The sequence below is a fragment of the Rhinolophus sinicus genome, linkage group LG06, assembly GCF_036562045.2.
Source record: "Rhinolophus sinicus isolate RSC01 linkage group LG06, ASM3656204v1, whole genome shotgun sequence".
In the NCBI taxonomy this organism is placed as follows: Eukaryota; Metazoa; Chordata; class Mammalia; order Chiroptera; family Rhinolophidae; genus Rhinolophus; species Rhinolophus sinicus.
Window position 1 is genome coordinate 5,873,644 of NC_133756.1, and position 27,322 is coordinate 5,900,965.

The following is a 27,322-nucleotide window of genomic DNA, read 5'->3' on the forward strand; positions in this document are numbered from 1 at the left end:
AAACTGCCTTTTCCACTTAATCCAAGAGACACTCTAATGACCAATGATGGAGTCAGTCCAAGAGAAGCGAATCCGGCAAAGACGCACTCAAACGCTGGTTGGACTTCCTTTTTATAACACATGCGCTGGAGCCAGATTTGGCAATTGTGCGAACCGTGAGGCGATGTCTACCACTTGTCCTCGCTAGTTCAGCACTTCATGACCAGTTTCCCCTGAATTAAACAACAGTTGGAGGGTTTCAGATGCCTCCCTTCTGTTTGGTTATTGGTAGTTTCTAAATATCGTGACTCAACATTTATACCTTTTGAAAAAATTGTAAGACTTTAAAAATGTCACCAACGCATGGCCTTACACTTCCTCCAGTGTCCAGTTTAACACCTTCTGGGTCTAACTCACGGTCAAGGAGACTCCTGCTCAACAGGACATGTAGAGACTGGTGTTCAGTCCCATTAACCTGGTCCCTCCATATGTCAATCGGAAGGTAAGGAAACCTAATCAGCTACGTCACTAAACTTCACGTCAGGCCTTGTTGTGGTGGTTCTGCTTTTCATTTAAATAATTTTAACCAGAGGGTAACCGTGTTTTGTCTGGGCTCTGGCACCTGCCATCGTGTGTCTCCAGGGAAGGTAAAAGGAAGAAATTATCCCAAACAGAGTTGCCAGAAGAAGACGTAACAAAACAAAACTCTCTAGTTTTTAACAAAACAATTAGTGGGAGCCCCAAACTGGTCACAAATTTCCCCAAAATGTCAGTGTTTCATTCCAAAACTTCACAGGTTCCCACATCGCCCTCTCACCACGGCTGGCGAGTGTTTCAGGGGTCAGAGAGCGCCGTGGGTATTGTTCTGTCTTCACACTGAGCCGTACGACACGTGAAGCTCTGGGAAACGTTAGCTGAACCTCGGGACACTCCATGTTGTCTTAAGTGGGAATTCATCTTTAAGGATGAAATTTATGGTCAGCTGATTGGGAACCAACTCTGCTAAGGTCCTGTCACCCTTCTGGCTTCCGAGGAAACAATTCAAATACAAATGGAAAACAAACAAAAACATAAAAGGAAGTCTGTCTGTAGGTCACGGCAGTTCTGTGCAAGGAGCGCATGGCCAAACGTGGGGTCTGTTATGCCTCCTGACGTTTCAAAACCAGCTGCCCATCCCTGTCATGAAGGCCCTTTACTGGGAGAACAGTTGTGCTTATATGCGGAAGTGGCACAATACTTAAGAGCACCTAAGAGATCCCCCCTCTCTAGAATTTTCACGTGAGTTCATGTTTACTTGTAACTTCATCAAGAAGAAACACTCCTGTCGCTTTCTTGACCTTAAGTTGTTGGCAGTCACGTTCCTTGATATTAGAAATGTACATGCATCAGAAAGAGATAATACAGAGTGGAGTTCCCAGAACAAAATAGGCAGAGAGGGAGGGTTCCTCCTGGTGGTGGAGGCTGTTACACAAAACCCTGTCAACAAAAATGCTATCAGTTCGCTGCTACCCCCATATGGATCTCAGCAACCTCAGACTTCAGCAAAACCCCTCTTTCCTATTGAAGGCGGGAAATTAGGTTTGGAGTGTCACGTTGGCTTTGAAATCGTCTCTTCTGGCTTGGGATGATTGAATCGGGGAAACGGATGGGATGGTTCTCTCAGGAAATGGAACAGTGGCCCAGGAGGTGAGTACAATGGTATTTGCCCTCGCAGTTTTCTGGGTAATGACTTGAAACAATTACATTGGGGGTCCACAAAGGGTCCCCATCCTAGACTTTTAGTGGCGACACCTCTTAATGGTACAAGATGGTGCCGGTAAGCTGAACTTAGGACTGACTGCATAGCATTCTTGCTTGTCCCATGGGCAGCATTCTCCTTGATTTCTGCAAGCAATCACTTGCCAAATTCACTAAGACCAGCATTAACTGACAGTCTGCCAAACCCAAAGCTATAAACATCAACACTAAAGAATTCTGCTGCAGAATTTCAGAAATCCAACAAAAGCTAACCAGTATGGTCAGCTGTTTGTGTCCACAGAAGAGTGAAGCTCCCAGGGAGTTACTTGGTGTTGCGAATATTGAGGTGGGATTTACACATGAAAATCCAAGTCTCTGCAGGTGCTAGTTTAAGGGAGAGACCACCTGGGACAAAACGGATTAATTTTCAAAAAGGAGGGCTTCCTATAATTGGATCCTCTCTGCATCCATTCCTGCCAAACATTACTCAGCAGAAGCTTTACTGGGAGATGCAAGGTATTGGCAAGAGTTACGTCAGCCCCCAGAGGTTGTATTAGCAACACTCGTGGCTTATTAACCCACGTAATCGATACCCTCCATGGTACACGTGTGCTCTGACTCCGACCCACATGGAAGAGATAACAGGGCCATTTGCACTTTCCCTGACCCTCCCCCCACTACTCACTGGCTGTTTAAACTACCCCCACCCTAGGTGCTTATCAACCTGAGTCCCAGGTGGGCAAGGTTGGCACCGTTTATACCACGCCTCTTAAGCTGAGGCTGGTCCACAACTGACTGAGATTTATGGATTCATTCAAAGCTACTCTCTTTGATGCTAGACACAGTCACTCTTGGAGCATTTAGCAGGGAACCCATCAAGTGGAAAATGCAATGGACCTAACTGGAAGGATGTGTTTTAGTATTTCAGCTCCAACACTGACACGTCATAACCCAGTTGACCATTCTCTTCACTTGCCTCTACAATTGGGTGTGGGCGGTGTGTTTCCAAGTGTGGAGTGTGGACCTGTGGCTGGTGGTATCCGGAAATCCATGGAGAGAAGCCCCTCACCCCGCCCCCTGCTATCCACGCACTGCCTTCAACAGCCTCCTGCTCTCGTGTCATTCTACGTTCTCAGCGCCACCGTGTACACAGCTTTCTCATCAGCCACAGCCTATGTGTTTAACCTCCTTCAAGCCAAAGTGAAGTAGAACGGAGGGGGTTCTGTGCGAGCAACCCCCAGTGGCTGTCCCAGTTCTGGTGGCACTGCTCCCCTGCTAAGGTACAAAGGCTCTACTGGCCCTTTGGCACCAAGGACAACTGCGCACATGGTTAAATCCCCCACTTAGGGACTGTCTGCCTACATGGTGACCAATTTGAACTCTGGAGACTGGAGAGGGCCTGCTTGCTGGCTGATTCTTCCTAGAATCATTTGAGGTCAAAAGAGAAGCTCAATCTTTCTGTTTGATGCTTGGGGTGATTCTCCGCCTAAACCTCTATTTACCCACTCGTCACCTTCAAATGCAAACTCTAAACCTGGAACTCCAAACTGCACAAGCATGCTCCACACTGTGTGGAAGGGCTGGCAGCATACCTCACACCGTCAATCACTTAAGCCTTTGCTGGAAACGCCACAAATAACCCTGAGTGTCACTAACACACACATCTTGCCTCAGAGTGAGGGGAGAAGAACAAGCTTGCCTTCATAGCAGGAAGCACATACATGGAAAAATAAGCCGGGAAGAATAATCAAAAATTCTCAGATGGTGAGTTTGGCTCATTTATGTGGGCTGTGCTATTTACATTGGAAAACAAACAAACGATCAAAAAACAATATGGCATAGCAAGTTGACAAACTGCACCAAAGTAACCACTCCAAAATTACATGAATCACAGCATGTTTTGGAATAACTGCGTACTGAAAGGCAGACGTTGTTTAAGAAGTACGTTGCTACGTGTGATCAGTGTGGAGAGTAATTTCTGAGAAGGCAGCTGCCTTTCTTACAGGGAAGAATGGCTCTCCCTGTGGGCTGCATCTGTCCTTGAATTCCTTTGTCCTCGAGAACTGGTTGACCTAATGGCGACTTGACAACGTAGCTCCGTGCGTGGGGAGGGGCCCAGGGGGAGAGGGCGTGCTCAAAGAGGAGGGCAAGTCCATTATCAGGATGCTATCCCTCACCCTCGTCCCACCTCCCCATGTCCCCTGAAGTCCATCCTTGCTAGTATGATTGACGGATCCTGGTGGAAAACCAGGTGGGACAGCGTGTAATGACTGGGACATCTTACCTTTGGCATTGCACTCATTCTTACCCAGGAGGCAGGAGTAAGGTTTGCTTGCTCCCTTCAACCCCCGACCAACCCTTGGTAAGAAAGAGATGATGGCAAGATGAAGAGACAGACAACTGCCACTTCTCTCTCTTCTATCACCTTGTCTGTTGCTTTCTTATCACTTGTCCCTCCTTCTGGGAATTATTTTGTTTGCTTCTATGTTAATTATCTGCCTCCTCTCAGAGTAGGAAGTAAAACTCAGAAGGGCTGTGCCTGTGTCTTGTCCCTCATTGTGTCACCAACATGGAGAGGTTCAGGTCTTTGTTGACTATGTGAATGGATCAATGAGCAACTAACTGCATGTCTGAGTAGTGTCGTCTTAAAGAACTCACACGGTGAAACAAGAATGGCCCCTGAACCTCCACAGAACTCAGGGGTCTCAGTATCTTTTCCCATCGTGACTTGTGGGATGAATGACTGTAGAAAGGAAAGATAGCCCAGTGGAGTGTCAATCTTCACCTATGCTGCGATCTCTCTGATGAAAGAGGACAACAGTGTCAAAATATGGACAGAGAGAAGGTATGTACTGATGCCATTTTGGAATAAAAGCCATAAGAAGGTCCAGTCTGACCATGACAAAGCTGCGAGTCCCAGCCCTGAAACTTGGTCCTGGTCCCTTGTCTTATCTTCTGAGAAACTGGGGACAGCCCAGCTTCTTTAGCTACAGGTGATACTGGACTACATGGCAGAAGAAACAAAAGGGATGGAATATCTCTTTGGGCAATAGAATCCAATAGAGACGAACAAAGTAAGAAGGTCAAATCTTTGACGTGTTCCTTTCATAATACAACCAGGAGGGGGTGGACTTCCATGCACAAAATTCCTGAAGACCAAAGCATGAGGAGGGTTCTGCCCGATGCTGAAATGTGGCCGAGAAAGGGCAACATACTTGTGAGAAGAAAGAGTGACCGAAGACTGCAAGATCGCCAGAACAATTACTGAATTCCTTGTGGTCAAATTTGGAGAGTTGGTGGGGTTTGCTAACAAGTCCAGGTTTCTAAGTTCAAAATGCTCCACGAAGGACTGAGATGAATATCTGGAAGTTGAACGCAACCTGAGAAGTCCACCCAAACTCAGGATTAGAAAGGACCAGAAACACTGGGGAGAAAATACGGCTTCCTAAGTGGCCTCTCCTTTCCTCGCAAGGACACTAATTCTGAACAGCAACAACCCTCGACGGCTCCCAGAGGTCCCTACGCTTCCACACTGTGCATGAGCAGGCTAGGGCTGGAAGAAAGACTCAGCGGGCACACAGCCTGGCTTTGTCTTGGTCACCGCTGGACTCCGAGTCCAGTGGGAGATGGTCAGGAAGCTTTCCTGGCCATGCCCGAAGCATCTACCCCTTAGCACTCAGAATTTGTAAAGAAATCACACCCATTATTGCAACCAGATAAAAATGACACCAAGTGCATGAAGATTAGAAGTGATTCAGCCTAGAAACAGATGTGACCGTACAGCCGAGTTTCCAAAAGCCACGCTCAGTTGTTTTGAAAGCTTCAGGAGTCTGTGAGACAGTAGGCAATGGACAGTGGTCGGTATGCTGCCCAGGGGCCCGTGATTGTAGGCGTCCAGAGAGTAACTGAACGGACGAGGTGGAGTTGGACAGAAATTTGGGGACTTGACCAAACCGTATCGCCCTTCATTTCTTGACAGAAAATGAAAGCAAAAGCAAATGTAAGTACTGGGTCCTGGGGGCCACGATATGACTCTGCGAGGGAACACTGGGGGATTTGCTAATGGACTGTCAAATCCAGAAGAGAGAACACTAACCAACCCAGAATTAGCCCACAGCCCAGGGAGGCTGGCCTGGCCAAAGTCATCAGACACCAACAGCATGTTTGGGCCTGTGTCCGTAGGGCTGATTCCAAAAAGTGCTGCACTATCATTTTACAGACTTCACTGTGGGTGGGGCTGCACTTTGGAAGCCTGCTTGCTTTCATTTATTCTCTCCTTGTACAGAGACGATGTTTCCAGACTTTCCCAGGTAACCATTTAAAAAATAAGATAAACCATCTCTATACAGCCTCCCTCAGTCAGCACCAAACGGTGCGTTTCCGTAAGTGGATTCGTTTGGACAGATGTGAGTGCAGAATGCGACTTCCTGGGCCGTCTCATGGCCCTGCCCTGAGCCTGAGGTGAAGGGGCTAGGCGGGGAGAGGTGTTATTTTAAGCTCCCTTTGAAGGCTCGGTGTCCTATGCACCCCAGAAACAGTTCAGGCACCCAGAGAGCAGTCTGGGGCAGGGGCTGAACTGCAGTTGGGGGTAAACTGTGGCCCCACCAGGAATCCTGGGTTCCCGCTGTCAGTCAACAAATGGCCCCCTGCCACCACCTCCTTCCTGGTTAGGCTCAGTGTCACTCCGTGTCAAAGAGCAAAGCAGAAGCTTCCAGGGCCCTGAGGGATGCTGGCAGCCCTGGCCTTGCACTCACACCACGCTGGGCTCACCTGAAACAGGAAGCCCAGAGCCGACCTCCAGCAGGAGAGTGATTTCAGGACAGTGAGGTGATGAGCTGGAGGACAGACAGACAGGTGCGTGAGCGAGACAGGTGGGTCCCAGGAACCTGGAGACGATCACACGGCCGTAGAGGGTGTTTGCGACGCCTTGAATGTGCTGAAACTTTGGGGGGAAATGACAAAACCAAAACCAAAACCACGACTTTCCAGATTCTGCAGCAATACCACCAATACAGAGCTTAACACTATGGTGTTACAAAAACATTTTTTTCCCCTCCACTGGCATCACTTTACTTTCCCATGTTTCAAGAGGTGCAAAAGCGAACTTGGCAAGCACATTTTAAGATGTTTCAAACAGAGAGTGATCCCACTGGAAAAATCAGGTCAGCAGCCCAGCCAGAAAGTAGGCAAGAGGTTAGCTGCTGCCTGACCTTTAACGTTTTAACCTGGTCTGGAGGCATTTCACTCAATTGGTTCCAGCGCCCTACTGGTGAAATCCAACTTCCATGTGGGCCATTTATGGGAGGCAGGCCACGTGCACCAGATCTGGGGTCCCCATAAGCAGGAAATGCTGTCTGATGGGGATGAGGGAGGCCCTCAGACGGCCCCGCCCAACCCTTACAGCTCCCCCTACTGTCAGTAAGATGGGCACCAGGGCACCTTGACAAGGTGGGGGTTGTGGGGAGTCGCCCCGCCGGGGACTCAGCAGTGCTTTGAAGGGATTCTGTGCAGTTGGGGTTCTCTGCAACGAGGCTTCAGTGTGGGTCCTGTTTCCACTGGAAACCTCCATAGCGGGGTTGTTGATGGCAAAACACTAATGTTGGCCTACAGGAACCCACAAGAGACAGTGTCTTTGCTACAGTCGCCCCTAAGAGTCTAAGTCACCCTTGGGCTCAAGAGCAGGCAACTTCCATCCATCAATATGTGGGAAAGAAAAGCAGGACACGATACGGCACAGCTCGCGTGGGAGCAGCCTTTTCACACAAACTGGGGCTCCCGTCCATTTCTGAGCTCTGCTCGGACATACGCACACACATTATAAGGATCGATTCCTTTAATTTCTGGAACTGGGAAATTTCTTTAATTCGGACTAGGCTTGTATAACACCAAGATGGTCAAGAACCCACCCCCCACCCGATCTGACAGTCAGGCCCGTTTGTAAGCCGCCAGCTACATAAATGTGCACATGGCTCTCAGGTAGCGTCTTCAAACAATGACATCAAAAAGATAGTATTTACGTGTGTGTGTGCGTGTGTGTGTGTGTGTGCGCGTGTGTGTGTGCATGTACATAAAACCATGGCATTCTGAATTACGGCCCAAGGTAAGAAATCGCACAGCTGGTGCCACTCACCAAATATCTAGCAAACGCAGCACGTGTCATGTGAGGGTCTTTGGGCGTGGGTCGAGGCTGTCCCCAGCATGGACGGCGTTGGTGTACCGGGTCACCAGAAGGAATGTGCTCACTCGTGGGACTGCCTTTCCCACATATGCATATATATGTGCACACGTGTTTGTGGGTGCGTGTATGCGCATGTGTGTGGTATGTGTGTGTCTGCAAAGTAGAAAACACTGGTTTGTTCTGCTCGTACTAAGCCTGTGAAATAAATCAGATTTTGTAACGGATAACACGTTTTTGTTTTTTTTAAAAAAGGAACATCGAAGAGCATCAAAAATTGCTACAGTACAAAAAAGTGTGTGTGTGTCTGTGTGTATTTATATATTTATATATACATATATATTAACCAGAAATAGCGACTCTGTCGGAAGAGATCCCCACCCCTGTGTTCTGTGAGATTCCTACGCGTGGCTCGCTGGGCTTTGGCTTTGTCACCAAGTCTGCTGGGTCCGTACATGGCACATAATGGTATAATTGGCACAGGCTCAGAATCATGGGACAAACCCCAGGCTTCAGCTGCTTCCTGTCCTTCTCGCTTGGTGTCCTCTCCTCTCTGTGTCCAGTTCCTTCCTTGCATTTCTTCTTTCCGTTCTCCAAAGAAAACTGGGAGAAGGCAGTCCCCCATAGGCGTGAGCATTTTTATAAAAATATATTTGGCCTATAGCGTCCTGCTCTGAGATCCCCACCGGCAGACAGAAGTGGTAGGTGCGGGGACCCTCCCCCTTAGATAGTTTAGTTTTAGGTTTTGTGGGGTTTTTATTTTATTCTATTTTTTTTTTTTTTTTTTACAGGTTCACCAACGGAATCCTGTGTGGAAAGAAAACAAGAAGAGATTAAATGGCAGCAGGTTGTCGGTGGGGGGAGTCTATGCAGCCTCTTTGAGCCTCGGCAACCAAACCCCGATGGCCCTGCTTCCGGCTAACAGACACCAAATGTCCTCAGAACACGACGGTACTCTCACTGCATTGTGCCTTGTCACCAGGAACTGGCACACGGCTGGCAATTCTGGGCATGAAGTGGGCCCGGGACTCACGCTAATTAGAGTCGTCGATGGAGGAGCAGTTTCTGCTTCCACAGTAGGAGTGGGTCCGGGCTTCCCAAGAGGGAGCATCGCACCCCAGCCTGCAGGTGATAAAGGCTCCTGCCCCTTCCCAGCTCCCATCCGCCAAGGGCCCCGGGGCTGCCTGCTCCAGTCCTCGGCTGCGGGAAGCAAAGGAGTCAGTTTCAATCCACTGGAGACTCATGAGGCTGAGACACAGGAGGCATGAATGGACCACATCGGAAAAAACACCTCCTGGGTCTTCCCAAGAGGTAATCGTGCCGCAGATGGTCAGTGTGTGACTCACAGTGCATGCAGGCCAGGCCAACGGGCTGCAAAGAAACAGCAGCTCTGACACAGCTGGCTGTATGCCTCAGAAAACAGAAACCCCAACGTTTTCCTGCCTCATGACGAAACCCCCGAGGTTCACCTCCCCCAGACAGCCAGAGAGCTACAGCTGTCCAACACGTGGCCAGGTGAGTTAGAACCTTTCCTAGCTCAGCCTGGAGGCGCTTCTGCTCAAAGCTGCAGCTCCCCTACAAGGATGGGGCACAGTTTCTCTCTACTGTCACTCAGAGCCCCCACCAGCACCCACAGCTACAGGAAACTAAGATCTTCAAGTAGGATACAGGGGAATAACATTAAACCCTAGTCTCTGCTGGGGATACAAATTAGAAAGTGGGTGGGGGACCTGATGATTCCAGATGAAGTTGGGAAAAGCACTCAGCTGGAACTCGAGCATTTTCATAGCGCTTCCCAGACAGCAGCCAGACTGGCCCTGTCCTAGTTGTTTATGGAGCAGTTCAGAAATACAAATTCCTGGACCCACCTCTGGAGACCCCGAATCAGGTCCTCCGGGCAGGCCCTGGGAATATGGGTTTCTGCAAGCTCAGGCCATTACTCAGCTCTTCTCCACAGACTGGGGTGTAGGCTTCTTTTTCTTGAATGGAATAAGCCTCCCAGTGACCCTCACCAGGACTGAAGGCCGGAAGGCACCTAGGTGGGGGACACAGCTGCAGGCATAGGACAGCACCCTGCTCAGCCGTCTTCCTTAGCGCCTCCGGGGCCCCCAGCATGTCAGTCTGCTCCCCCTGGGGTCGGCGTGAGGGTGCTCGCTCCCTCCCAGGAACCCTCCCGGTCTGGAGCACAGAGGCAGGGCCCCTGGTCATCACCTCACCTGGCCTTCTACCTCAAATGTCACCTGTTCAGGCAACTCCAGTTCTAAATGGAGCAACCAATCACCTCCTGTGGTGTCACCCACTCTGCTGTGACAGGGGTGTCACCTCATGTACAGAAACGGGACACCCATCAGGTGGGTGCAGGGTCTCCTTGGTACCTTACTCCAACTCTGCCCAGCCCCTGCCCACCTCCTCCGAGTTCTAGGATTTGGGGGAGGGGTGGTTTTAAAGGTGAAGTAATTAAAACAGAAAAATGTCCCTCTTGCAGGTTTATCTACCTTCGTGCTAATTTTCTGCAAGTTAAAAAATGTGGAGACAAACACTGTACGAGTCACTTCCGTGAGGTCCCAAGAGGAGTCAAATTCACGAAGACTGAGAGTAGAACGGAGGGCAGCAGGGCCTGGGGCTGGGGGTGGGAATGGGGAGCTGTTGTTTAATGGGGACAGAGTTTCAGTTTGGAAGCTGGGAAGTTCTGGAGAAGGTGGTGGTGACACCTGCACAGCAACGTGAATGTATCTAATGCCACTGAACTGTGTGCTTAAAATGGTTAAGATGGTAAACTTTGCGTTACGAGTATTTTACCACCATTAACATTTGTTTTAATATATTTAAAAGTATGGGGACACTAAAAGCTGGGCCTGGTGACCATCCACCCCATTCTGGTGGCCTGCGACAGTCTCTGGGCTAAGCTGCTGTCCACTGCCCCAGCACGATGACCACCAGCGCCCCCGCCTCACTCTCAAACAGGGCCGGGTTGGACCAGGAGTCATGGCCGCCTGCCCTAAAAAGGAAGGTTTCCTGCGAGAACCACTGCCAGCCGCTTCTCCATCCTTTCTTCTGACCTCTCCCAGGTAGGTCAGGTGAGAGGCATGGCTTCCACTCCGTCGGCCAGCCAGCTCGGGCTTTTCCATAGGACGTCACTGTGCACTTTCCTGCTTAAGAATCTTCAGTGCTTCAAGTGCCTACTCCTGGGTCCTTCCAGGGGCAACCCCGCCTCCTCGCCCTCTCACCTCTCCCTCTCATCTCCATATTCCAGGCAGCACCCAAATCTCACACTGCAAATGCTTCAAGTGTTTGCTGACGGTCCCCGCCCAGCGGAGGCCTTTCTGGACATGCTCTCCTTTCCCAAACGTGTTCTCTATTTCCTTTCTGTAAATGAGTATCCGAGCGTCTGGTTCCACCACTTATCAGGTACAGGACAAGTTGTGCTGGGTTTTGTTCTGTGTGTCACGGATCCTGCAGGCCCACCTTTGGTTCACTTGGTTCCAGCTCCGTGCCAGACCGCAGAGGGAACGCAACACTGGATGAAGCTGAGAAAAGAGGCATCTGTGGGAAAGCAGCTTTGTTCTCACCTTCTCACCCTGAAACGACCTGCACGTGCTGCCTGCAGGTGGCTGCTTAAGGGGACAGCCAGCATCAGAGGACTGAGGGAAGGAAAGTCACTCAGAAGACTGACAGAGGGCCACTGGGGGACAGAAGCCTCTTCCTAACCCACAGACATCTGTCTACGCAGCCAGAGAGAGAGAGGGGCACAGGGGGAGGGGGAGAGGGCGAGAGGGAAGGAGAGTGCGTGCTCCAACCCCGAGCTTTGACTTGCCACTTTAAGAGCAGTGCTGCTTCCTGCACAGGTGGATGGGTTCCTGGCAAGGGGCTCCTGCAAGGGAGGCATCACCCCAGCAGGCCACGAAGGGAGGTCGGGGGCTACCCCGGCCACCTTCCAGGCCCGCCGTACATTCTCTCTGAAACCCTGCTGCTGGCACTCAGCTCAAAGAGAGGGCTCAGGTTTACCTGCTCTGAAGGCTCAGCTCATGAGCCTCGCAGCTGGGCACGAACCCTGAGAGGGGACAGAAAGGGAGGTTCAGTCCAGGCTCGTTGGAATGACAGAGGCGGTGAGCCCTGGGCCACCTGCATGGTGTCCACCCAACGTTTCCAGCCAGAAAGGGAAGCTGTATGATGCCAAGTGATCTGAGAGATAGCGATCTGGGAGAAATTGTGGCTTTGGAGGAACCAGTGCCCTCTGCTGCCTGGAAGGGGATTCTGGGCTCACCTGGCCCCGCCATCTACAAGCCACATGGTAGGGGAAGGGCTGAATGATCAGTGTCTGCTTTTGCCAAACCGAGGGAACGGAGACCCCTGGAGCGCCCCAGCTGTGAGCTAATTTCTCCACATGGGGAAAGGGCTGCTTTCCCACAAAGTTTTCCTTGGTGCTGGTTAGTTTTCCTTGGTGCTCAGCTTGCAGGGGATGGTTTCCAGAAGGGCCTGGATGTTGCTTTAACAAAAGTGTTCCCTTTGAATGACAAAAGCTGGATATTCTGTTAATGGATTTTTTTTTTTTTTTTTTAGAATAAAATGGTAAGGCTCAGGTGCTTTTCTTGTTTTTTATTAGTTATGTCTTCAGTGTGTTTTTGAAAATAATAATACCACATGATTTATTTCTCTCTTGCTTCGGATAGAAGAGCCTTTATTACTTTGCAGGCTCTATGCGGGATGAAGTGGCCTCGGCAAGGCAAGCATCTGAGCACTAATGACATTTTCTGAAGTTTGCTTGTTGTATGAAAAATGACAGGAAATTAGCCCACGAACCAGTGGCAGATGGGTGTCTGAGGTCCCTTTCCTTAGAGTAGCAAAGGCTGGCTTCATTTTATCTTGTCCAGAGCATTCAATCAGTGGAAGTGGTCTGAGGCTAGAATGTTCTAGAATCTATCTTAGAGAATGAATCTGGGAAAACAGAGTGAGCGCCTGCCTGGGCTAGGGCACCTGTGTCCAGCAGCCCGGGCACTGCCGACAACCTGCCTGCAGGGACCTGAACTTGGCCAGGTCTGGGTCCCAAGTGTGCGTGTGGGTGAGCGTGAGCAGACGAGACGGTGTGGTAACACACTGCTATATCATCATTAAATATGCATTTGAAGAGGTTTAACATCTATGCCCGAGATAAATATCTCCACTGGCTCTTAAACCTTAATTAAATGTTTTAGTATTAATTGCTATTTATTTAAGGGGCAATCAGTACCTTAGTAAATCTGAGAGATCTTCCTGGTTATTGTCCGCTCGATGGTCGTGTCCAGGCATTAATTGCGAGAACCAGGGACCCTTAGAATCCGAATGTGTTCCTCCCAGCGAGTGACAAATGGTCTTTCCGACACATCACATCGGAATCTTCAAGCATTTATCAAGTACTAACAGGGCTGCTTGCGTAACCCGCCTCCTCGTCTACGGGAATCAGAGATGCTGGAGCAAGCCAACGCTGTGTGTCCATGGTTGGGCGCAGACTGAGACCTGCAAGCTCTCACCTCCCCAAACCACCCACACAAGACCCACAGCGAGGGAGTCATGCTCTTTGGACACTGAGGCGTTCCCTCCTGTACGTGGGGTGGTCCCGAAATCTTCTCAGACACAGATGGAAAGTGCGGTCCAGACACTGCGCTGCTTCGATGCCCCACCACTTACACCCTGAGCAACTGTGGGTGAGTGACTTCACCTGTCCGTGCCTCACTTTCCCCATCTGTAAATGGGGCTGCTAGGAGGACTGAGTGAGTTCCCAGATGCCAAGAGTGCTCCGGCGAGCTGCCATTTGATCGTCTTCATTAGGGACTGTCCCCATGGCTGAGGCTACCTGAAGCCAAAGAGGAGTCGGCATCCCAGCCTATGGTCCTGCAGCTCTTGGGGGAAGGGAGCGGAGGTCTTGGAGGTACAGGGCAGGCATGCTTTTACACATTTTAAAATTCTTGACAGAGAGGCTGGCATGTTACATGGTGGAGGCTTCACTGGGCAGGTGGGAACTCCGGTATTAATGAGCAAGGTCCCAATGGCTCATGTGGCCAGAACAAAGGGAGCTCCAAGGAGGTGAGTCACCTTGAGGCAGCAAAGGCCCCGGCTTCTGACGGCTGGGCTGTGCCTGGTGCATCTGGCCCTCGAATGTGTGGACAGGCAGCATCTTACCTGCCTGCCACACAGTCTCAGCAAAGGCCATTGGGGGAAGGGCTCGCTTTTCACTCTAATCTAATTAGACTTATTTGCCCATTGGCAGAACATGGCACTGAGCAGGTCACTCTGGCTTTGGGACAGGAAGTGAAGTCTGGAGACTTGATTTGGAGTTAACACACAATTTATTAGGAACTGACTGATCCATTCCTGCTTCTGGAAGCAGCTGGCTCCTGCGGCCCAAGCTAAAGGCTGCGAGCTGAGTCCCTGGAGGGTCCCGTGTGTACCCCAAAAACACCTACCTGCCTCGGGCCCTTCACCCCACTTAACAGTGGCATTGTCAATCATTCAGTCCTCACATCAGAAGGGGAGCAAAAGTAAGAGAAATTATCTTCAAACATTGAAAACCCTCCTAGTATTGGGTGCCCTACAAATGGAAGGGACCTGATGTCACATTTAGAAGGGATATCTGGAGTGGGGGGAAGCCCCCAGAGGGGATTCTTGGAAAACCTAGCATCCAAGAGAAAACCAAATTGAAAACACCCAAACCCCGGGTTGCATTGATGACTGTACATAAGGAATATGCAGTCAGGGGGGCGAAATCCTCCCCCCCAGCAACCCGAGTGTTCAGGAGATCAGCACAGAAGAAAGCAATTTAACGTTAGCATTAAAGTTAATATCATTGAAAGCAAACCAAATGTTCCCATCCAGCAGAGCGTGGAAAACGCGTCCTGCGTTGGAGCCAGTTCCTAGTTTCAAATTAGTGGATGTCGCCACTCTTCATTTTCTTTATCATTTTCTTTCTTATCCCTGATTTTTATATTTCAAATGTGTATTTTAATTCTGCTCTGCACTGCCCTCCCCACCCATGGAAAGACATGTGATGAAGGCGAGATGCCCGCCCCCTCAGCCACAGCCCTGATCACTTCCTGTTGAGGGGAGTGGGAGCTGTAATTGCACCTAGTTTCCAGGACGAGTCTCCCTGCCCTACGGTGGCCTTCCTTGGGGATGGACCTGCCCAGACAGACACAGCCAGGGTGCTGAGTCGGGGTCCTTGAGTATCTGTTATGCCCCCCACTGGGACATGGGGGTGTTTCTAACAAGTACGGCAGAGACCACAAGCCCAACTCTGGTTAGCTCAGAAAGCTAATGCCCCTGGAATCTCACCTGCCATGTCGCCATGTGGGAAGGGCACCCAGTTACCCCAGAGTGAGGATGGGGTGGGGAAGGCGAGGCAAAGGCAAGAAGGAACCAACATCCAAAACAAGAGGTACGTACCATGAAACAGACACATGGCATCTGTCCCGCCCCCAGGAGGTAAAAAAGACTTCGGCCAGTCAGCAGGAGATCTCAAACCATTTCTCAGACACAAAGGCCACAGGAATAAGATGCCGATCAGAAGAGGAGGGTCTGCAGCAAACAGAAAAATGGGCTTCTGGGTGCTGGTCCAGGACCGGCAGGCAGGCGGGCAGGCGGGTCAGGCCTGCTACAGGAACCTGGCTTCTCGAGTGGAAACGAGTCCCCGGGACAGTGATGCTCAGCTTCACCCACTGGCCTCATGGGAAGGGACCCTCCCCCTCCCTGTGACCAGCTAAGGCCCCGCCCCTTCCACCCTGCCTGCCTAGAAAGACACAGAGCTGGAGGGAGGGATGGGTGCATAGGGGGCTCTGGTGTGGGAGCCTGAAGCCTGGTGGTCTAGCATGGCTGTGTCTTCTCCAGATGGTAGTATTTCAGCTGTGGGACCGCACAAAGCCTGGGGACTCCCATATGTTATCACACACCATGGAGACGGCAGGGCCAGGCTCCTAATGTGACTTTCCGGTTTTCCGCTGCCTTTGAGTCTAAGCTCCCACTTCCCAAGGCCAGTGAGAGCCAACAGAGCATTCCTTTAAGCCAAAAAGCAAGACCCTTTTCTACCCCACGCTTCCTCGCCAGGGCGTAAGGGTGCCAGCTGTGCCCTCCCTGCCCACAGATGGGGCTCTCACATGACACAGGGGCAGAAAGTGGGACAAAGTGAAACAACAATGACCGATCCACGACCCGTCCCTGCCCTTCCCCCACAGGCTGAAGCACTGACCGGTGCTTCAGGTTGGCCTGGATTCATATCCAAACCAAAGCCCACACCCAGCAAAATGGTCTGAACAGCCTTCTGCCAATTCTTTGTGAACTCAGCCCTCTGGAAGGCTGGGTGTGAAAAACGAGCTCTGCAGTGTCGGTCAGTGAGAGCAAAGTCGTGTTGAGAAGGACGGCTCTGAGGTTTCCTCTCTCCATTCTCTGCCTCTGGGAAAGGGGCATCTCGGACAGCACACGGCAGGTCAGAGGGGCGGCAAAACGGTGTTTAAGGAGCAGCCGCCATCTTCCGGGCAGGACAAGCTTCGTGAACTACGGGCACTACAGACAAATGTCCCCGGCTGGGTTCTGGGAGGAACCATCAGGGCACCTGGGGGAGTGTCCTCAGCTGCCAGTCCTGCTGCCAGTCCTGCTGCCAACAGTGGGCCTGTTGAGTCAGCCTGATACCCTATTCATTTCCTCCTGAGATTAAGTCGTTGGGGAATTTTTTTTTTAATTTATAAAATGATGCATGAGTGCATGCTCACTTAAAAAAAAAAAAAAAAAAAAAAAAAAAAAGCTCATCGATGTTTTCATCCAATTCCGGATAAACCTTCCGATGCTGACTCAGGGTTTCTGAAGCACTCCCAGGCACGGTTTCAGGGGCATGTCTTCTTTGAAGGATTACACGTGATTAATAAAAAAGAGCATTGAATGACCAGCAGTCTGGCTGGTGTTGGCTATTTTTTGCTAGATTACCTGCTGACGTTTTATTGATGGGGTTTGGAGACACTGAGCAGGGAGGGGCCCATCAGGACTGGTTGGTATGTAAGAGGCCCGGGACTGCAAAGCTGACTTTGGACTCTGGCAATGATGCCCGCTCAGCCGGCCCCATGCGGCACGGGGGGTGGGAAGGCATTCTGGCCACTACTCCAGGGTGCGGTCCCGGAGGAAATTCTGGCTGCTGTGTCTTCTCTGGTGGTGAAACGCCAGTCTAGCCCAGCCGTCCTGTTTTACCACATTAGCTGCCTGCATTCGACTGGACCCTGAGACATGTGAAGGGTGCTCCCCCGCCACCTGTCAACAGCCCTGTGACAATGCTGTGCCCTAGCCTGAGCTTACCGGTTCCCGTTAAACGTGGATTTGAACTCCCCCGTCGAGTGCAGCGTCTCTTCGGTGTACACGGGCACGGACGCGCGGACACACTCGTGCGAACACTGGAGGGTCTCGTTGTAAGCCGTGAATATGTCCAGGCTGCTGGGCACCCGGCCGGGGGTGAAGTCCGTCAGGTTCTGACAGCTCTCTTCCTGCTGGGTGATCTTCCGCTGGTGGCTGTTCCTCCGAGTGTTCCCGCTTTGGGCACAGCTGGAAGAGAGAGAAGTTGGGGTACGCATGGGGGAGCGGGCAGAGGTCGGAATCTGTAAACGCAACGCCAGCACGGAGCCCATATGACCTTCGTCTCTAGGTATTAATTATACACCATTAAATATTAAATGGTAATTCCCAGCCTCTCCAGAAAGATCAACCACAATCAAGCAATCAGCACTTTTTTATTTTAAACCTAGAATTTGAATTTTAAATGTGGCCGTTACTGCAGGGAGAGTTACGAAGTATGTGGCCGGGCTGTCTCGTCTCAGAGCTGAGGCCTTGTTTGGCCAAAGAATGTCAGCTGAAGAGGGGTGCTGACTTGGTTTCCCCAGGAATGCCTCCACGGGGTGAAAACTGATGGGCACTTGTGGGGAAGCCTCTAGGCCCAGGTTGGGGTGTCCTGATCATTTTGAATCGGACTACGCAACTATCTCTGGGGACAGCTGGGAAGTTAGGCACCCCACGTCCTTAGCCCCTCCCCTGCCAGGCCCACGAGGTGAACATTAGCCTGGACCGTCCTTCCTTCGTCCTCACTGGGTTTACTGAGAGAACTGTCCCCTATACCTGCAGGACACTGGCCCCATTCCTCTGGACCACAGAGGCTTCCAGGTGCCGCGTAGGACAGACATGGGACTTTCCTCCTAGTCGGCCAAGCGATCTGAAGAGGCAACGATCAGTGACCCCCCCGTCCCCAATGTCACTCTGGCAAGTTCACGAGCAGGCTGGGTGGGAGTCTCATCCCCACAGAGGAGGACAGCTAGGACATCTGGGAGGCCCCCACTTTGGGGCTTCTCTTCTGCCTCCTCTCTATGCTCAGAGCTTATGCAGACAAGAGAATTGCAAGGTGGGGTTTGTGAGCCCCCTCCCTGTAAGTCCTGGTATTTCCCTGCCTTGGTCTCCCAATAAGAGGAAGCCCGATTGCTGGTGTGGAAACCCCAGCCCATAAATGAAGGTGAGAAGGTGACTGCAAAAGTCAGGGGACGCCCAAGGGCATGACACCCACTCATCCCCTGGGCTATCTTCTCCGACAGGCATTTTGAGGTCTTGCTGCAAACCCAAATATGTGGGGAACCCAAAGGGAAGCTGGCCTGCCTGGCACCCAGCAGGTCACAAGTCTGCTGTCTCCCTGGGGGAGGGGCTTTTCCTTTCAGATGACAAGTAAGATGTGCCTGCCATGCGTCCATGTGGTCCACCCTGCCCAGGAGACCCCACTGTGAGCTAACTGCTGTCCTTGTCATCTGTCCCAGAAAATGCCGAGTCCCGGGCCCTCCAGAGCCGGCTTCGAGGCCTCGCTGGGTCGGTGTGAGGTCTGCTGAGGCTCCTGCCACCGCTCCGTAACCCCAGAGACTGGCTGTCGATCGCTGCATTGCATTGTCTGGACGCTCAGGCAGCTCCCACCTGCAGCCCCATCTAATTTTCTACCACTGTCTGCCAGCAGTGGGGGGTCACTTGGGCGTATTCCTCTGACAGGGAGTTTAAGCTTTGATGCTAAAAGGAGCCACCTTTGCTGGAGGAGTGGCTGTAGGCAGACGGGGGTCACCCAGCAGCTCCCTGATTTTCCCAGGGGTGTAGTAGGTGTGTACACCCAACAAGGCCAACCTCAAAATAGGCCAATTCCAAGGAAAATTGGCAAAGACGGGCTGCCTGGAGCAAAACGGTAACCTAATTCGCAGACACGGAGTGGCTGTGTGAGTGAGGACGGGTGCAGAAGAGGCTGGCCCAGCATCAGTGCCCAGGACAGCAAGGGGCAGGCTCGGCCCTCACCCAGGCTGCTGGTAGCAAATAAAGAAAAAGGCTTGTGCCCAGGTGGGCATCTGAGAGAAAGGATTCAGACACAGGGACACCTGCTGCCTGGCAGGGTGAGTCCTGAAAGGACTCGCGTGCAGGCTTCAGAGCCTCAGTGAGGGGACAACCCCAAAGGGCAGTGTCAAAGAGGGTGGCGCCCGTGGCCGGCCACGCTGCCCCAGGGCTGAAGGTGAGCGGGTTGCTGGAGGGCAGGAAATCAATTCCCTGGGCTGGGGCCTGGGGCCGGGTTTGCAAACCGGGATCTTTCTGTGCACACCTCCCGGGGACTGCCGTAGCCCCCGTTTCCCACAAGGGCCAAGGATCCTTACCAGTTTTTTAAGACAAGAGTTGTAATCAGAGCAGCTATGACCATGATGAGGGAGACGGTAATGGTGATAATCTGATGGACAGCCAAACCTGGAAACAGAGAATGGGGGAGAGGGGAGATGTAAAACCAGGGTCATGAGGTGAAGGGGTCCAGGAAGGGGGACACTGACCCGTCCTGTTAACCTGGCTACGAACGCCAGGTGCCATGTCTCCGTACAGCCTGCACATGCCCAGCAAGGCGCCACCGTGGGCGGCTGCGTGGGAACAAGACAGGCACTCCTCACCCCCCAGGAGCTGGCAGGTGCTGTGGGCACCAATGGCTCGCCAGTCCCTGAGCTGTGACCTGGCCTATGGGCAGGTGCAGAGCCCCTCACCTGGGACACGTAAGCTCCAGCTGAGGCATCCCCCAGGACCTGTCACCCCTCCTCGCTCTTCCCACCTCGGGAAAGTTCTGCTGCTCGATTCAGAGCACTGGGGCAGCTGGCCTGCTAGTGGGGGCAGGGTTTGGCCTGGGCCAGGAGGAGCGGGGACGGCCCAGGATTACAGGAAGGTGGGGAAGACAGCTTGCAGACTGTGGGGTGCTCGGACTTTGGGAATGTCGTCCTCTTCCCAGACTTCTCTCCAGAAGCTCACTGCCTGATGAGGTTTCAGGTAATAAAGGATCCAGGCCCAGCAGAGGGTGTGTGGTCTGGCCCTGCAGTGTGTGTGTGGACAGAAGGACGGGCCACTCCAGAAAGAAGGCAGCCAAAGCCCTGACCAAGAGCTGCCTGCTGACCCCACATGCAGACAGCCCAGGATGGACATTCTCGTCCATACTCGCCCTCTGTCCCCGACCCCTGCGCCGTGTCCCACTAACCGGACGCAGGGGGAGGGAGGAAAGGCAGGCTGGTGACAGCTCCCACCTCAGCCCCCCACCCCAGCTTTGCTCCTGCTGACAATACATCTGGAACATCCTTCCTGGGACGTGGACACAAGGACACACCCTGTCTGACTCCACTGGTCAGTTAGGGACACCTGGAAGGTGCGGGGCTCTGGCCACATCCTCCTGCTACAGCACGAACCTTACCTGAGGGGCCAGGTGCTAAAGGTCACAAGAGGCTCTGCAGAGCCCCTGCAGGTGGCAGCACTTCCGGTGCTGTGCTGACTTCTGGTGTTCTGAGACATTTGAGCATCTGTCTCTCTCCACTTGTGGAGCTCCATCCTGACCTCCATTTGCAGAGTCCCACCCATCATCACACCCGAGGACCCTGGCACATCCTGGAGTGAGAATGATGCGTGCACGGGTTCCCGTGTGCAGGGTTTGTGAGAGTAAGATTTTTCTGGCAGCATCCCATACCCCCGTGCCCAATTCATGCAGCAAACCTCTAGGACAGATTTTCTCCTCTAGGATTTGCCAGTGGGGCTAAGCTAATTATGCCACATGGACCACTCACCACCCTCAGTAATCCTGATCTATTCACCAGCTTCATTGAGACTCCACTCAGACAATGTTGGCAGAGGGGGTTCAAAAGGAGGCCCCGTTTAAGAGACAACAAGGGAGGACGGCTGCTCAGTGTCCCTTCACCCTCCATCCACACTCTCCCTCTGGCCCAGTCAAGAGACCACTATAATGTTTTAAAGACTAAGTGCTCATCCTGTGTCTGTGCTTCCTGTGATGAGAAGGAAGCTGGTGATGACGATGATAATGATGATGGTGGTGATGGTGGTGATGGTGGTGGTGACGGTGGTGATGATGGTGGTGACGGTGGTGATGGTGGTGGTGACGGTGGTGATGATGGTGGTGACGGTGGTGATGATGGTGGTGACGGTGGTGATGGTGGTGGTGATGGTGGTGATGGTGGTGATGATGATGATGATGGTGGTGGTGATGGTGGTGATGATGATGATGATGGTGGTGGTGATGGTGGTGATCACGATAGTGGTGATGCTGATGGTGATGATGGTGATGGTGATGGTGCTGATGATGGTGATGGCGATGACCCCGGGCATGTTCACCAAGCAATTGTTAGGTGTGTATTACCCGTTAATCCTCGTGATAACTCTCAAAAGTAGATACTCTCATCAAAAATTATGGAAATGAAAACCACCTGGGCAAGTTTGTGTAAATTCCTTTGGATCACAGAAGATCCACTGGCTCCAAAGTCTATACTAAGAGCAGCAGTATTACACAATTCTGAACTCAGACTTTGTTAATCTCAGTTTTGGCTTTGACCCGGCAGCCTCACTTATTCCCAGGGACAGACTGGCACCTCTGCCCTCTACATTCCTGGGGAAGAACAAGCTTCTAAATCATAAAGACAGATGCTTCAGCCTCCCACTTCCTCCATTGGTAGTCTCCTTGGGAGTGCTCCAGGCCCAGGCCAAATGCCTCTCAGCCACTTCTTGGCAGGTCACACCCCAATCCTCACATCAGGAAATGAGTCTTTGTTCCTTGGGCTAAACCTGCCATCTCTAGGTCAGCAGAAGTCAGTGCCAACGGAGGTGGGTGATGTTAAAGCACACCGAGTGGCAGTGAGCCCACAGGAGCAGTGGGGGTTCGACTGAGAGGCCAGACCCAGCTAGAGGCACTGAGAGTCCCTTTACTATAGCAGGACACTGTTGTCCATTCCCCAAAGTCTGCAGGGCCAGAGGAGGCCCTGTCGCTGCCAGATTTTGACCCCTCATCTTGTTACCACGGAAATTCTTCTGCTACATTGAGTATCTGCAGTGGCCAAAGCCTTTAGAAGGGAAGAGTTCCATCATCGGCTGTGTCTTAGATGTTTAATGCCCTCCCGTTCCCCCTGTGGGTGAGGACGGGAAAGCATTGATTCTTCTCTTCCGGTGGATGGGAGAAGCTGAGGTCCAGAGGGATATATAGTTGGCTCAAGGGGCCCCCCTGACTTATGACTCTAAGAACACAGTTCGGCCCACTGTCTGAGGTCTTCACAAGTCTCTGAGCCCCTTGAGAAAGGGACCAAATCTTCCACACTGTCACACCAGCCTGCCCCTCCCAGCACTGCCTGACACAGTGGCTGTGTGACATACTGTTCAATCCCTAACTGAAAAGTAGAAAAGAAAACACCAGGGAACAGGAAGGAAGGTAATGCCATCATTGCAATGTCTGCCTTGCTCTGGAGGCCTTTCTCCTGCCTTCCGTGCGAAACGGGACATGCCAAATTAAAATCTGGAGGAAACGTTATGTGGGTTAATAACCAGCTAAGATCATCTGGGTGGAAACACAACAATAATGTAATGGCTATGCTTCCTGGAAAGTCTGCTCTACACCAGTCTTCACACATGTGACCAACGTAATCCATCACCCATCCTGCATGTTTGCACCCCACCTGACTGATGAGGAGGCTGACGAGCAAAGAAGTAAAATGTCCTTCGGCAGAGCCAGCATGGAAGGCATTCTGTGCTGTGGAGTCCCAGTAAAAATCCAACATCTGACTCCAAATCTAACACACACATGTGCAACCACATTCCAGTAATAGCATTGGTTTGGGACAAACTTCTCTCTACTCCTCACATACTTTACAGTGGTCCCCCCTTCTCTGCTGGGGACACGTTCCAAGACCCCCAGTGGATGCCGGAAGCCACGGAAAGTAGGAACTCTAAAGCTACTATGTTTTCTCCTGTACATATATACCTAGGATAAAGTTTAATTAGGCACGGTAAGAGATTAATGACATTAACTAATAATAAAACAGAACAATTATAACAATATACTGTAATAAAAGTTATGTGAATGGCTTTGGGACCATTATTATTAAGTAAAATAAAGGTTATGTGAACACAAGCACTGGATAGCATGACTTTCGATCTGATCACCGAGACGGTACTAAGTGACTAAGGGGCAGGGAGTGTGTACAGTGGAGATGCTGGACAAAGGGACAAGTCACGTCCCGGGTGGGGCGGAGAGGGAGGGCAAGAGATTTCATCATGATACTCAGAACAGCACACAATTTAAAACATATGGATTGTTTAGTTCTGAAATTTTCCAGTTAATATTCTTGGACCACAGTTGACCATGGGTAACTGCAAGCTCAGAAAGCGAAACCACAGATAAAGGGGGACTACTATACGTGCAAAGCAAATAGCTTTGTGCTTCAATGCCTGGAACTTGGGTCCTGATGGGCCACTGGGCTCGTGCATGAGGAATAAAAGGCCACAAGACCCCATGGTCATGATGGTTGAACAGGACAGGCCTTTTGACATGTGCTAAATGTAGGAAGCAGGTTGGAAGACGGAAAATCCGTACGGATGCCTCACCATTTCCTGTCTTTGAGAGGTGGGCTGCTAAGAAGAGAATAAAACAATATGTGAGTACTTAGTAGTGTTGAACGACACGGAAACATCTGTCCCATCAGTAGGCCTCCCCAAATGCCAGGGGTCGTGTCCTTCTCTGTGGATGTCCTCCAAGTCTCTGCGTGGATCCTGGGTAGGCAGACCTTGCCGAAAAGAGCCAGGGAGGAAATACTGGCAGGCTTAGGGGGCAGTCTGGTCTCTGTCGCAACTTGGCAGCCCTGTCATTACAGGGAAGAGCAGCCATGGACAGTGTTCACACAAAGGGGTGTGACTGTGACCCAGTGAACCTTATTTGCAAAAACAGCAGCCAGATTTGGCTCATGGGCTATACGTCTGCGGACCCTCGATTTAGGGGAAGGTGGCGTGGTTTCTAAATTAAGGGGAAGGATATATCTCTTTCGAATGATCAGTTAAAAGTGGGACTCAAAGTGCAGTCCTTTGGTTCTAAAGACTAGAACCTTCACTCTCCATCATCAAAGGTTCACTGTCTTCTGAGGTTTCCACGGGCCACTGTCAAGGGGATTTCAAAGACAGCCACAGCCTCTAGCTCCTCAAGTTGGGCCGTAACAACCAGCAGTGGGCAGCTAAGTCCCCTGGGCTTGTCCACGTGAAGCCAGCTTAAGGTTAGGTCATTTTGTGTGACAGTGCCCCGTGAGAACTCAATTAGACAGAATGTTCGATTTTTGGAGACCGACACGCAGGGGAATTTTGCCAATCCAGTCCCTCCAATCGCCTCAGAAGTATTCCAGTCACGGGCCTCTCACTTGTCTCCATTAAGGTTGAAAAAAAAGCTGCATCTTGGGAAGGACAAGGTTCAGATCAGGGGGTCAGTTTGTCCAGAGGGACCCGGCACCACTGGTCTGTGGACAGCGCTTTCCCGCTCCCAGTACACAGCAGCGTTCTCAGGAGGACATCTCTCCTTCCTCTCCCCCAACTTCTCTCCTTCCTCACTAATTTCTCTCAACACACTCACACCTTGAATAATGTTCCCTCAGGTCAGGTCTCCAGTGGTCATTAAATAATGCAAGCAAGGACGTGTGTCTCCAAACCCTACTGACCCCGGGCAGGGCAATCCTTGCACAGTGTCTATGCCAGCTGCTCGAGGGCTGTGATTGGGGTGACAATGATGGCACCTGAAGGGAATGTGTACTCTATACACCCAAGGAAGGAAAAGCAACACACAGCAATTTTGTCCTCTCCACTCCCAAGGTCAATATTGAATCCATCTTCAAACTCTTCGCAATGCAGACCTGGGCCCTGAGCTGTGTGGGGCTCCTTGCTTCCCTCTCCTGACAGGTGTTATTGTTCCTGCTAATTTAGGGGCTCTTTCGGCTCCTGGTAATTGCCACTGTATACTAATGTGCTAGGAATCAGCTGCCATCCAGATAATGAAAAATTATACCCAGAATAATGGATGGGGACAGATGGATTACCCAGCTCGCATCAATCAGTGAGCCTTTTATGGTTACATCTGTGTAATAAGAGCAGGCCCTAGAGATTGGTGGGGAAGTTGGCAATCCATTTCTGAGTCTGGACGAGCGTCTTATTAAATGAAGCGGAATCAAACGGGGGCCACTGGCCACTGCAGAACCCAGTGAGCGCCTTGCTTTCTAGCATGTGGGGGGCGGGTGGCACACATGGCCGGTGCACTTAGCAAAGGCAGGGATGATGGCCCTGGAGTTGGCCCAGGCAACGGGGTGCCACTTCTGCATCTCTGTAGCTCATGCTGCAATGTGGGGACCCCTTGCGCCAGCATTACGGGAGCAAAAGCTCAGTGACCAATGGGTCAAGCGGATCATCACGGATTTTATAGTTGAGAGGTGACAAGGGGCGTCCACTGCAAAACCATTCCTTATCCACAAAAACTGAGAAATGTCAACTCCACACTATGTCCTTGTAGAACACTCTCTGGGGACACGGTGACACTTATAGCATTCACTGTGGGACAGGTAAGAGGCCAGCGGGCTTCCTGGAGGAGGAGGCGTCCAAGGTCGGGGCTCATTATGGGGCAGTTGGCCACCTCCCAGGGTGCGGGATGCACCTTGTGAAACCAGGGTGTGCACAGAAAAAAAAGGCTGCCAGCTTTTGTGGTGGGGACATAAAGGAGCGTGCCATTTTCTGGGTGACCCCGCACAGCTGTCCGGGGGTGAGTGATGGAACAGCTTCAAGCCGAGACTCCATGGAGATAAAGTCTCGGCTCATCAGAGGTTTGTCCACCTCAGGGCGGGGTCATCAATAGAGATGACAGAGCCTCACGAGGGACAGGACCACACTGGCGTGGCCAGCACCGGCCTCGTCCTGACAACACGGTAAAAGCGAGTCCTCAAGGAATCTCCCCAAAGGAACCTCAGAGTCACGGTGCAGCAGTGGTCCCCAGCGGGGAGATCTGGCCACATCTGGAGACATTTTTGGTTGTCACACGGGGGTTGGGGGTGCTTTCACTGGCATCTGGTGGGCAGAGGGCAAAGACACTGGCAGACGTCCTACAGCGCACAGGACGGCCACATAAGAAAGACAGATCGGGCCCCAGACATCAGTGCTGCTAAGGCTGTTTGCTAACAGAATACATGCACGAAGGACGTGCACGTTTCAAAGCCACGTCACACCACGGAATTGATCGCTGGGATGCCACCAGTGGGCAGCATGTGGATAGCAGGCCCTGGTCACACCCCGCGTAGCTGCAAAGGATGGAACGTGGTCCTTTCCCCATCACGTCCCCTCTCTCCCTCCAGCCCCTTTGATTAACAGCAAAGGCAGGACGGGGACAGGTGCGGGCTGACTTCTGACAGCAGCTGTAGAGACGCCACGTTATGAAGTGACGCTCGTTTCATTGGTAGTGGGTGCCGTGCACCGTTCCACATACATTAGTTCATGCCCAGCTCACTGCAACCCCATGAGGTGGCACAGAGATGCTCCCCATTTCCTCAGGTCGCACGGTGCAATTGCGACACCCCCAGACCACCCTCAGGTTCACTAACTCACTTCAAGGACCCAGAGAATTGAACACAGCTGTTATACTCGTTATGGTTCGTCACCGTGACAGGGCATGGATTAAAATCAGCAATGGGAGGAGGCACACAGGGCAGACAGAGTCCAGGAGAGACCAGCCACAGGGTCGCAGCCACCCTCTCCCGGAGCGGGGGGGCTGTCCTGTCACAGCACTAACTTCTCCCCCACGCACAGGGTACCGCTCCCCAGCCTGGTGTCCAGTCTGGTGGCTCCGGTCACGTAGGCACGGCTGACCTCCACGTGGCGGGTCTGTCTCCTGCCCAACCAGCAGGCAGGCTGACACCGTGTGGCCCAGGGCTCCATCCTAACAAAGCCACTCTCATCGGGCAGGGCCACCCAGGACGTTGAGTGACCTCCCAGGAGCTGGGGTCACGGACATTTCTCTGAGCAAGGTTTACCCTTTACTGCAGACACAGCCGACACCCAGCACACATGGGACCCAAACCCAGGCAGGTGTGCTCTGGGGCC

At 51.9% G+C, this 27,322-nt stretch overlaps 1 protein-coding gene across 2 annotated transcripts in view; it reads right to left on the reverse strand.

The window, feature by feature from the left end:
* Nucleotides 1-8,557: 8,557 nt before the first annotated feature.
* AJAP1 (adherens junctions associated protein 1) overlaps nucleotides 8,558-27,322 on the reverse strand; it is a 103,178-nt gene continuing 84,413 nt past the window's right edge. For both annotated transcript variants that reach the window (XM_074334206.1, XM_074334207.1), the window contains exons 3-6: nucleotides 19,561-19,648; nucleotides 17,201-17,443; nucleotides 15,308-15,439; nucleotides 8,558-8,698 (exon numbers count right to left, since the gene is read on the reverse strand). In XM_074334206.1, coding sequence (XP_074190307.1) covers nucleotides 15,367-15,439; nucleotides 17,201-17,443; nucleotides 19,561-19,648 — 404 coding nt within the window. In that variant the 3' untranslated portion in view covers nucleotides 8,558-8,698; nucleotides 15,308-15,366. The remainder of the gene's footprint in view (nucleotides 8,699-15,307; nucleotides 15,440-17,200; nucleotides 17,444-19,560; nucleotides 19,649-27,322) is intronic.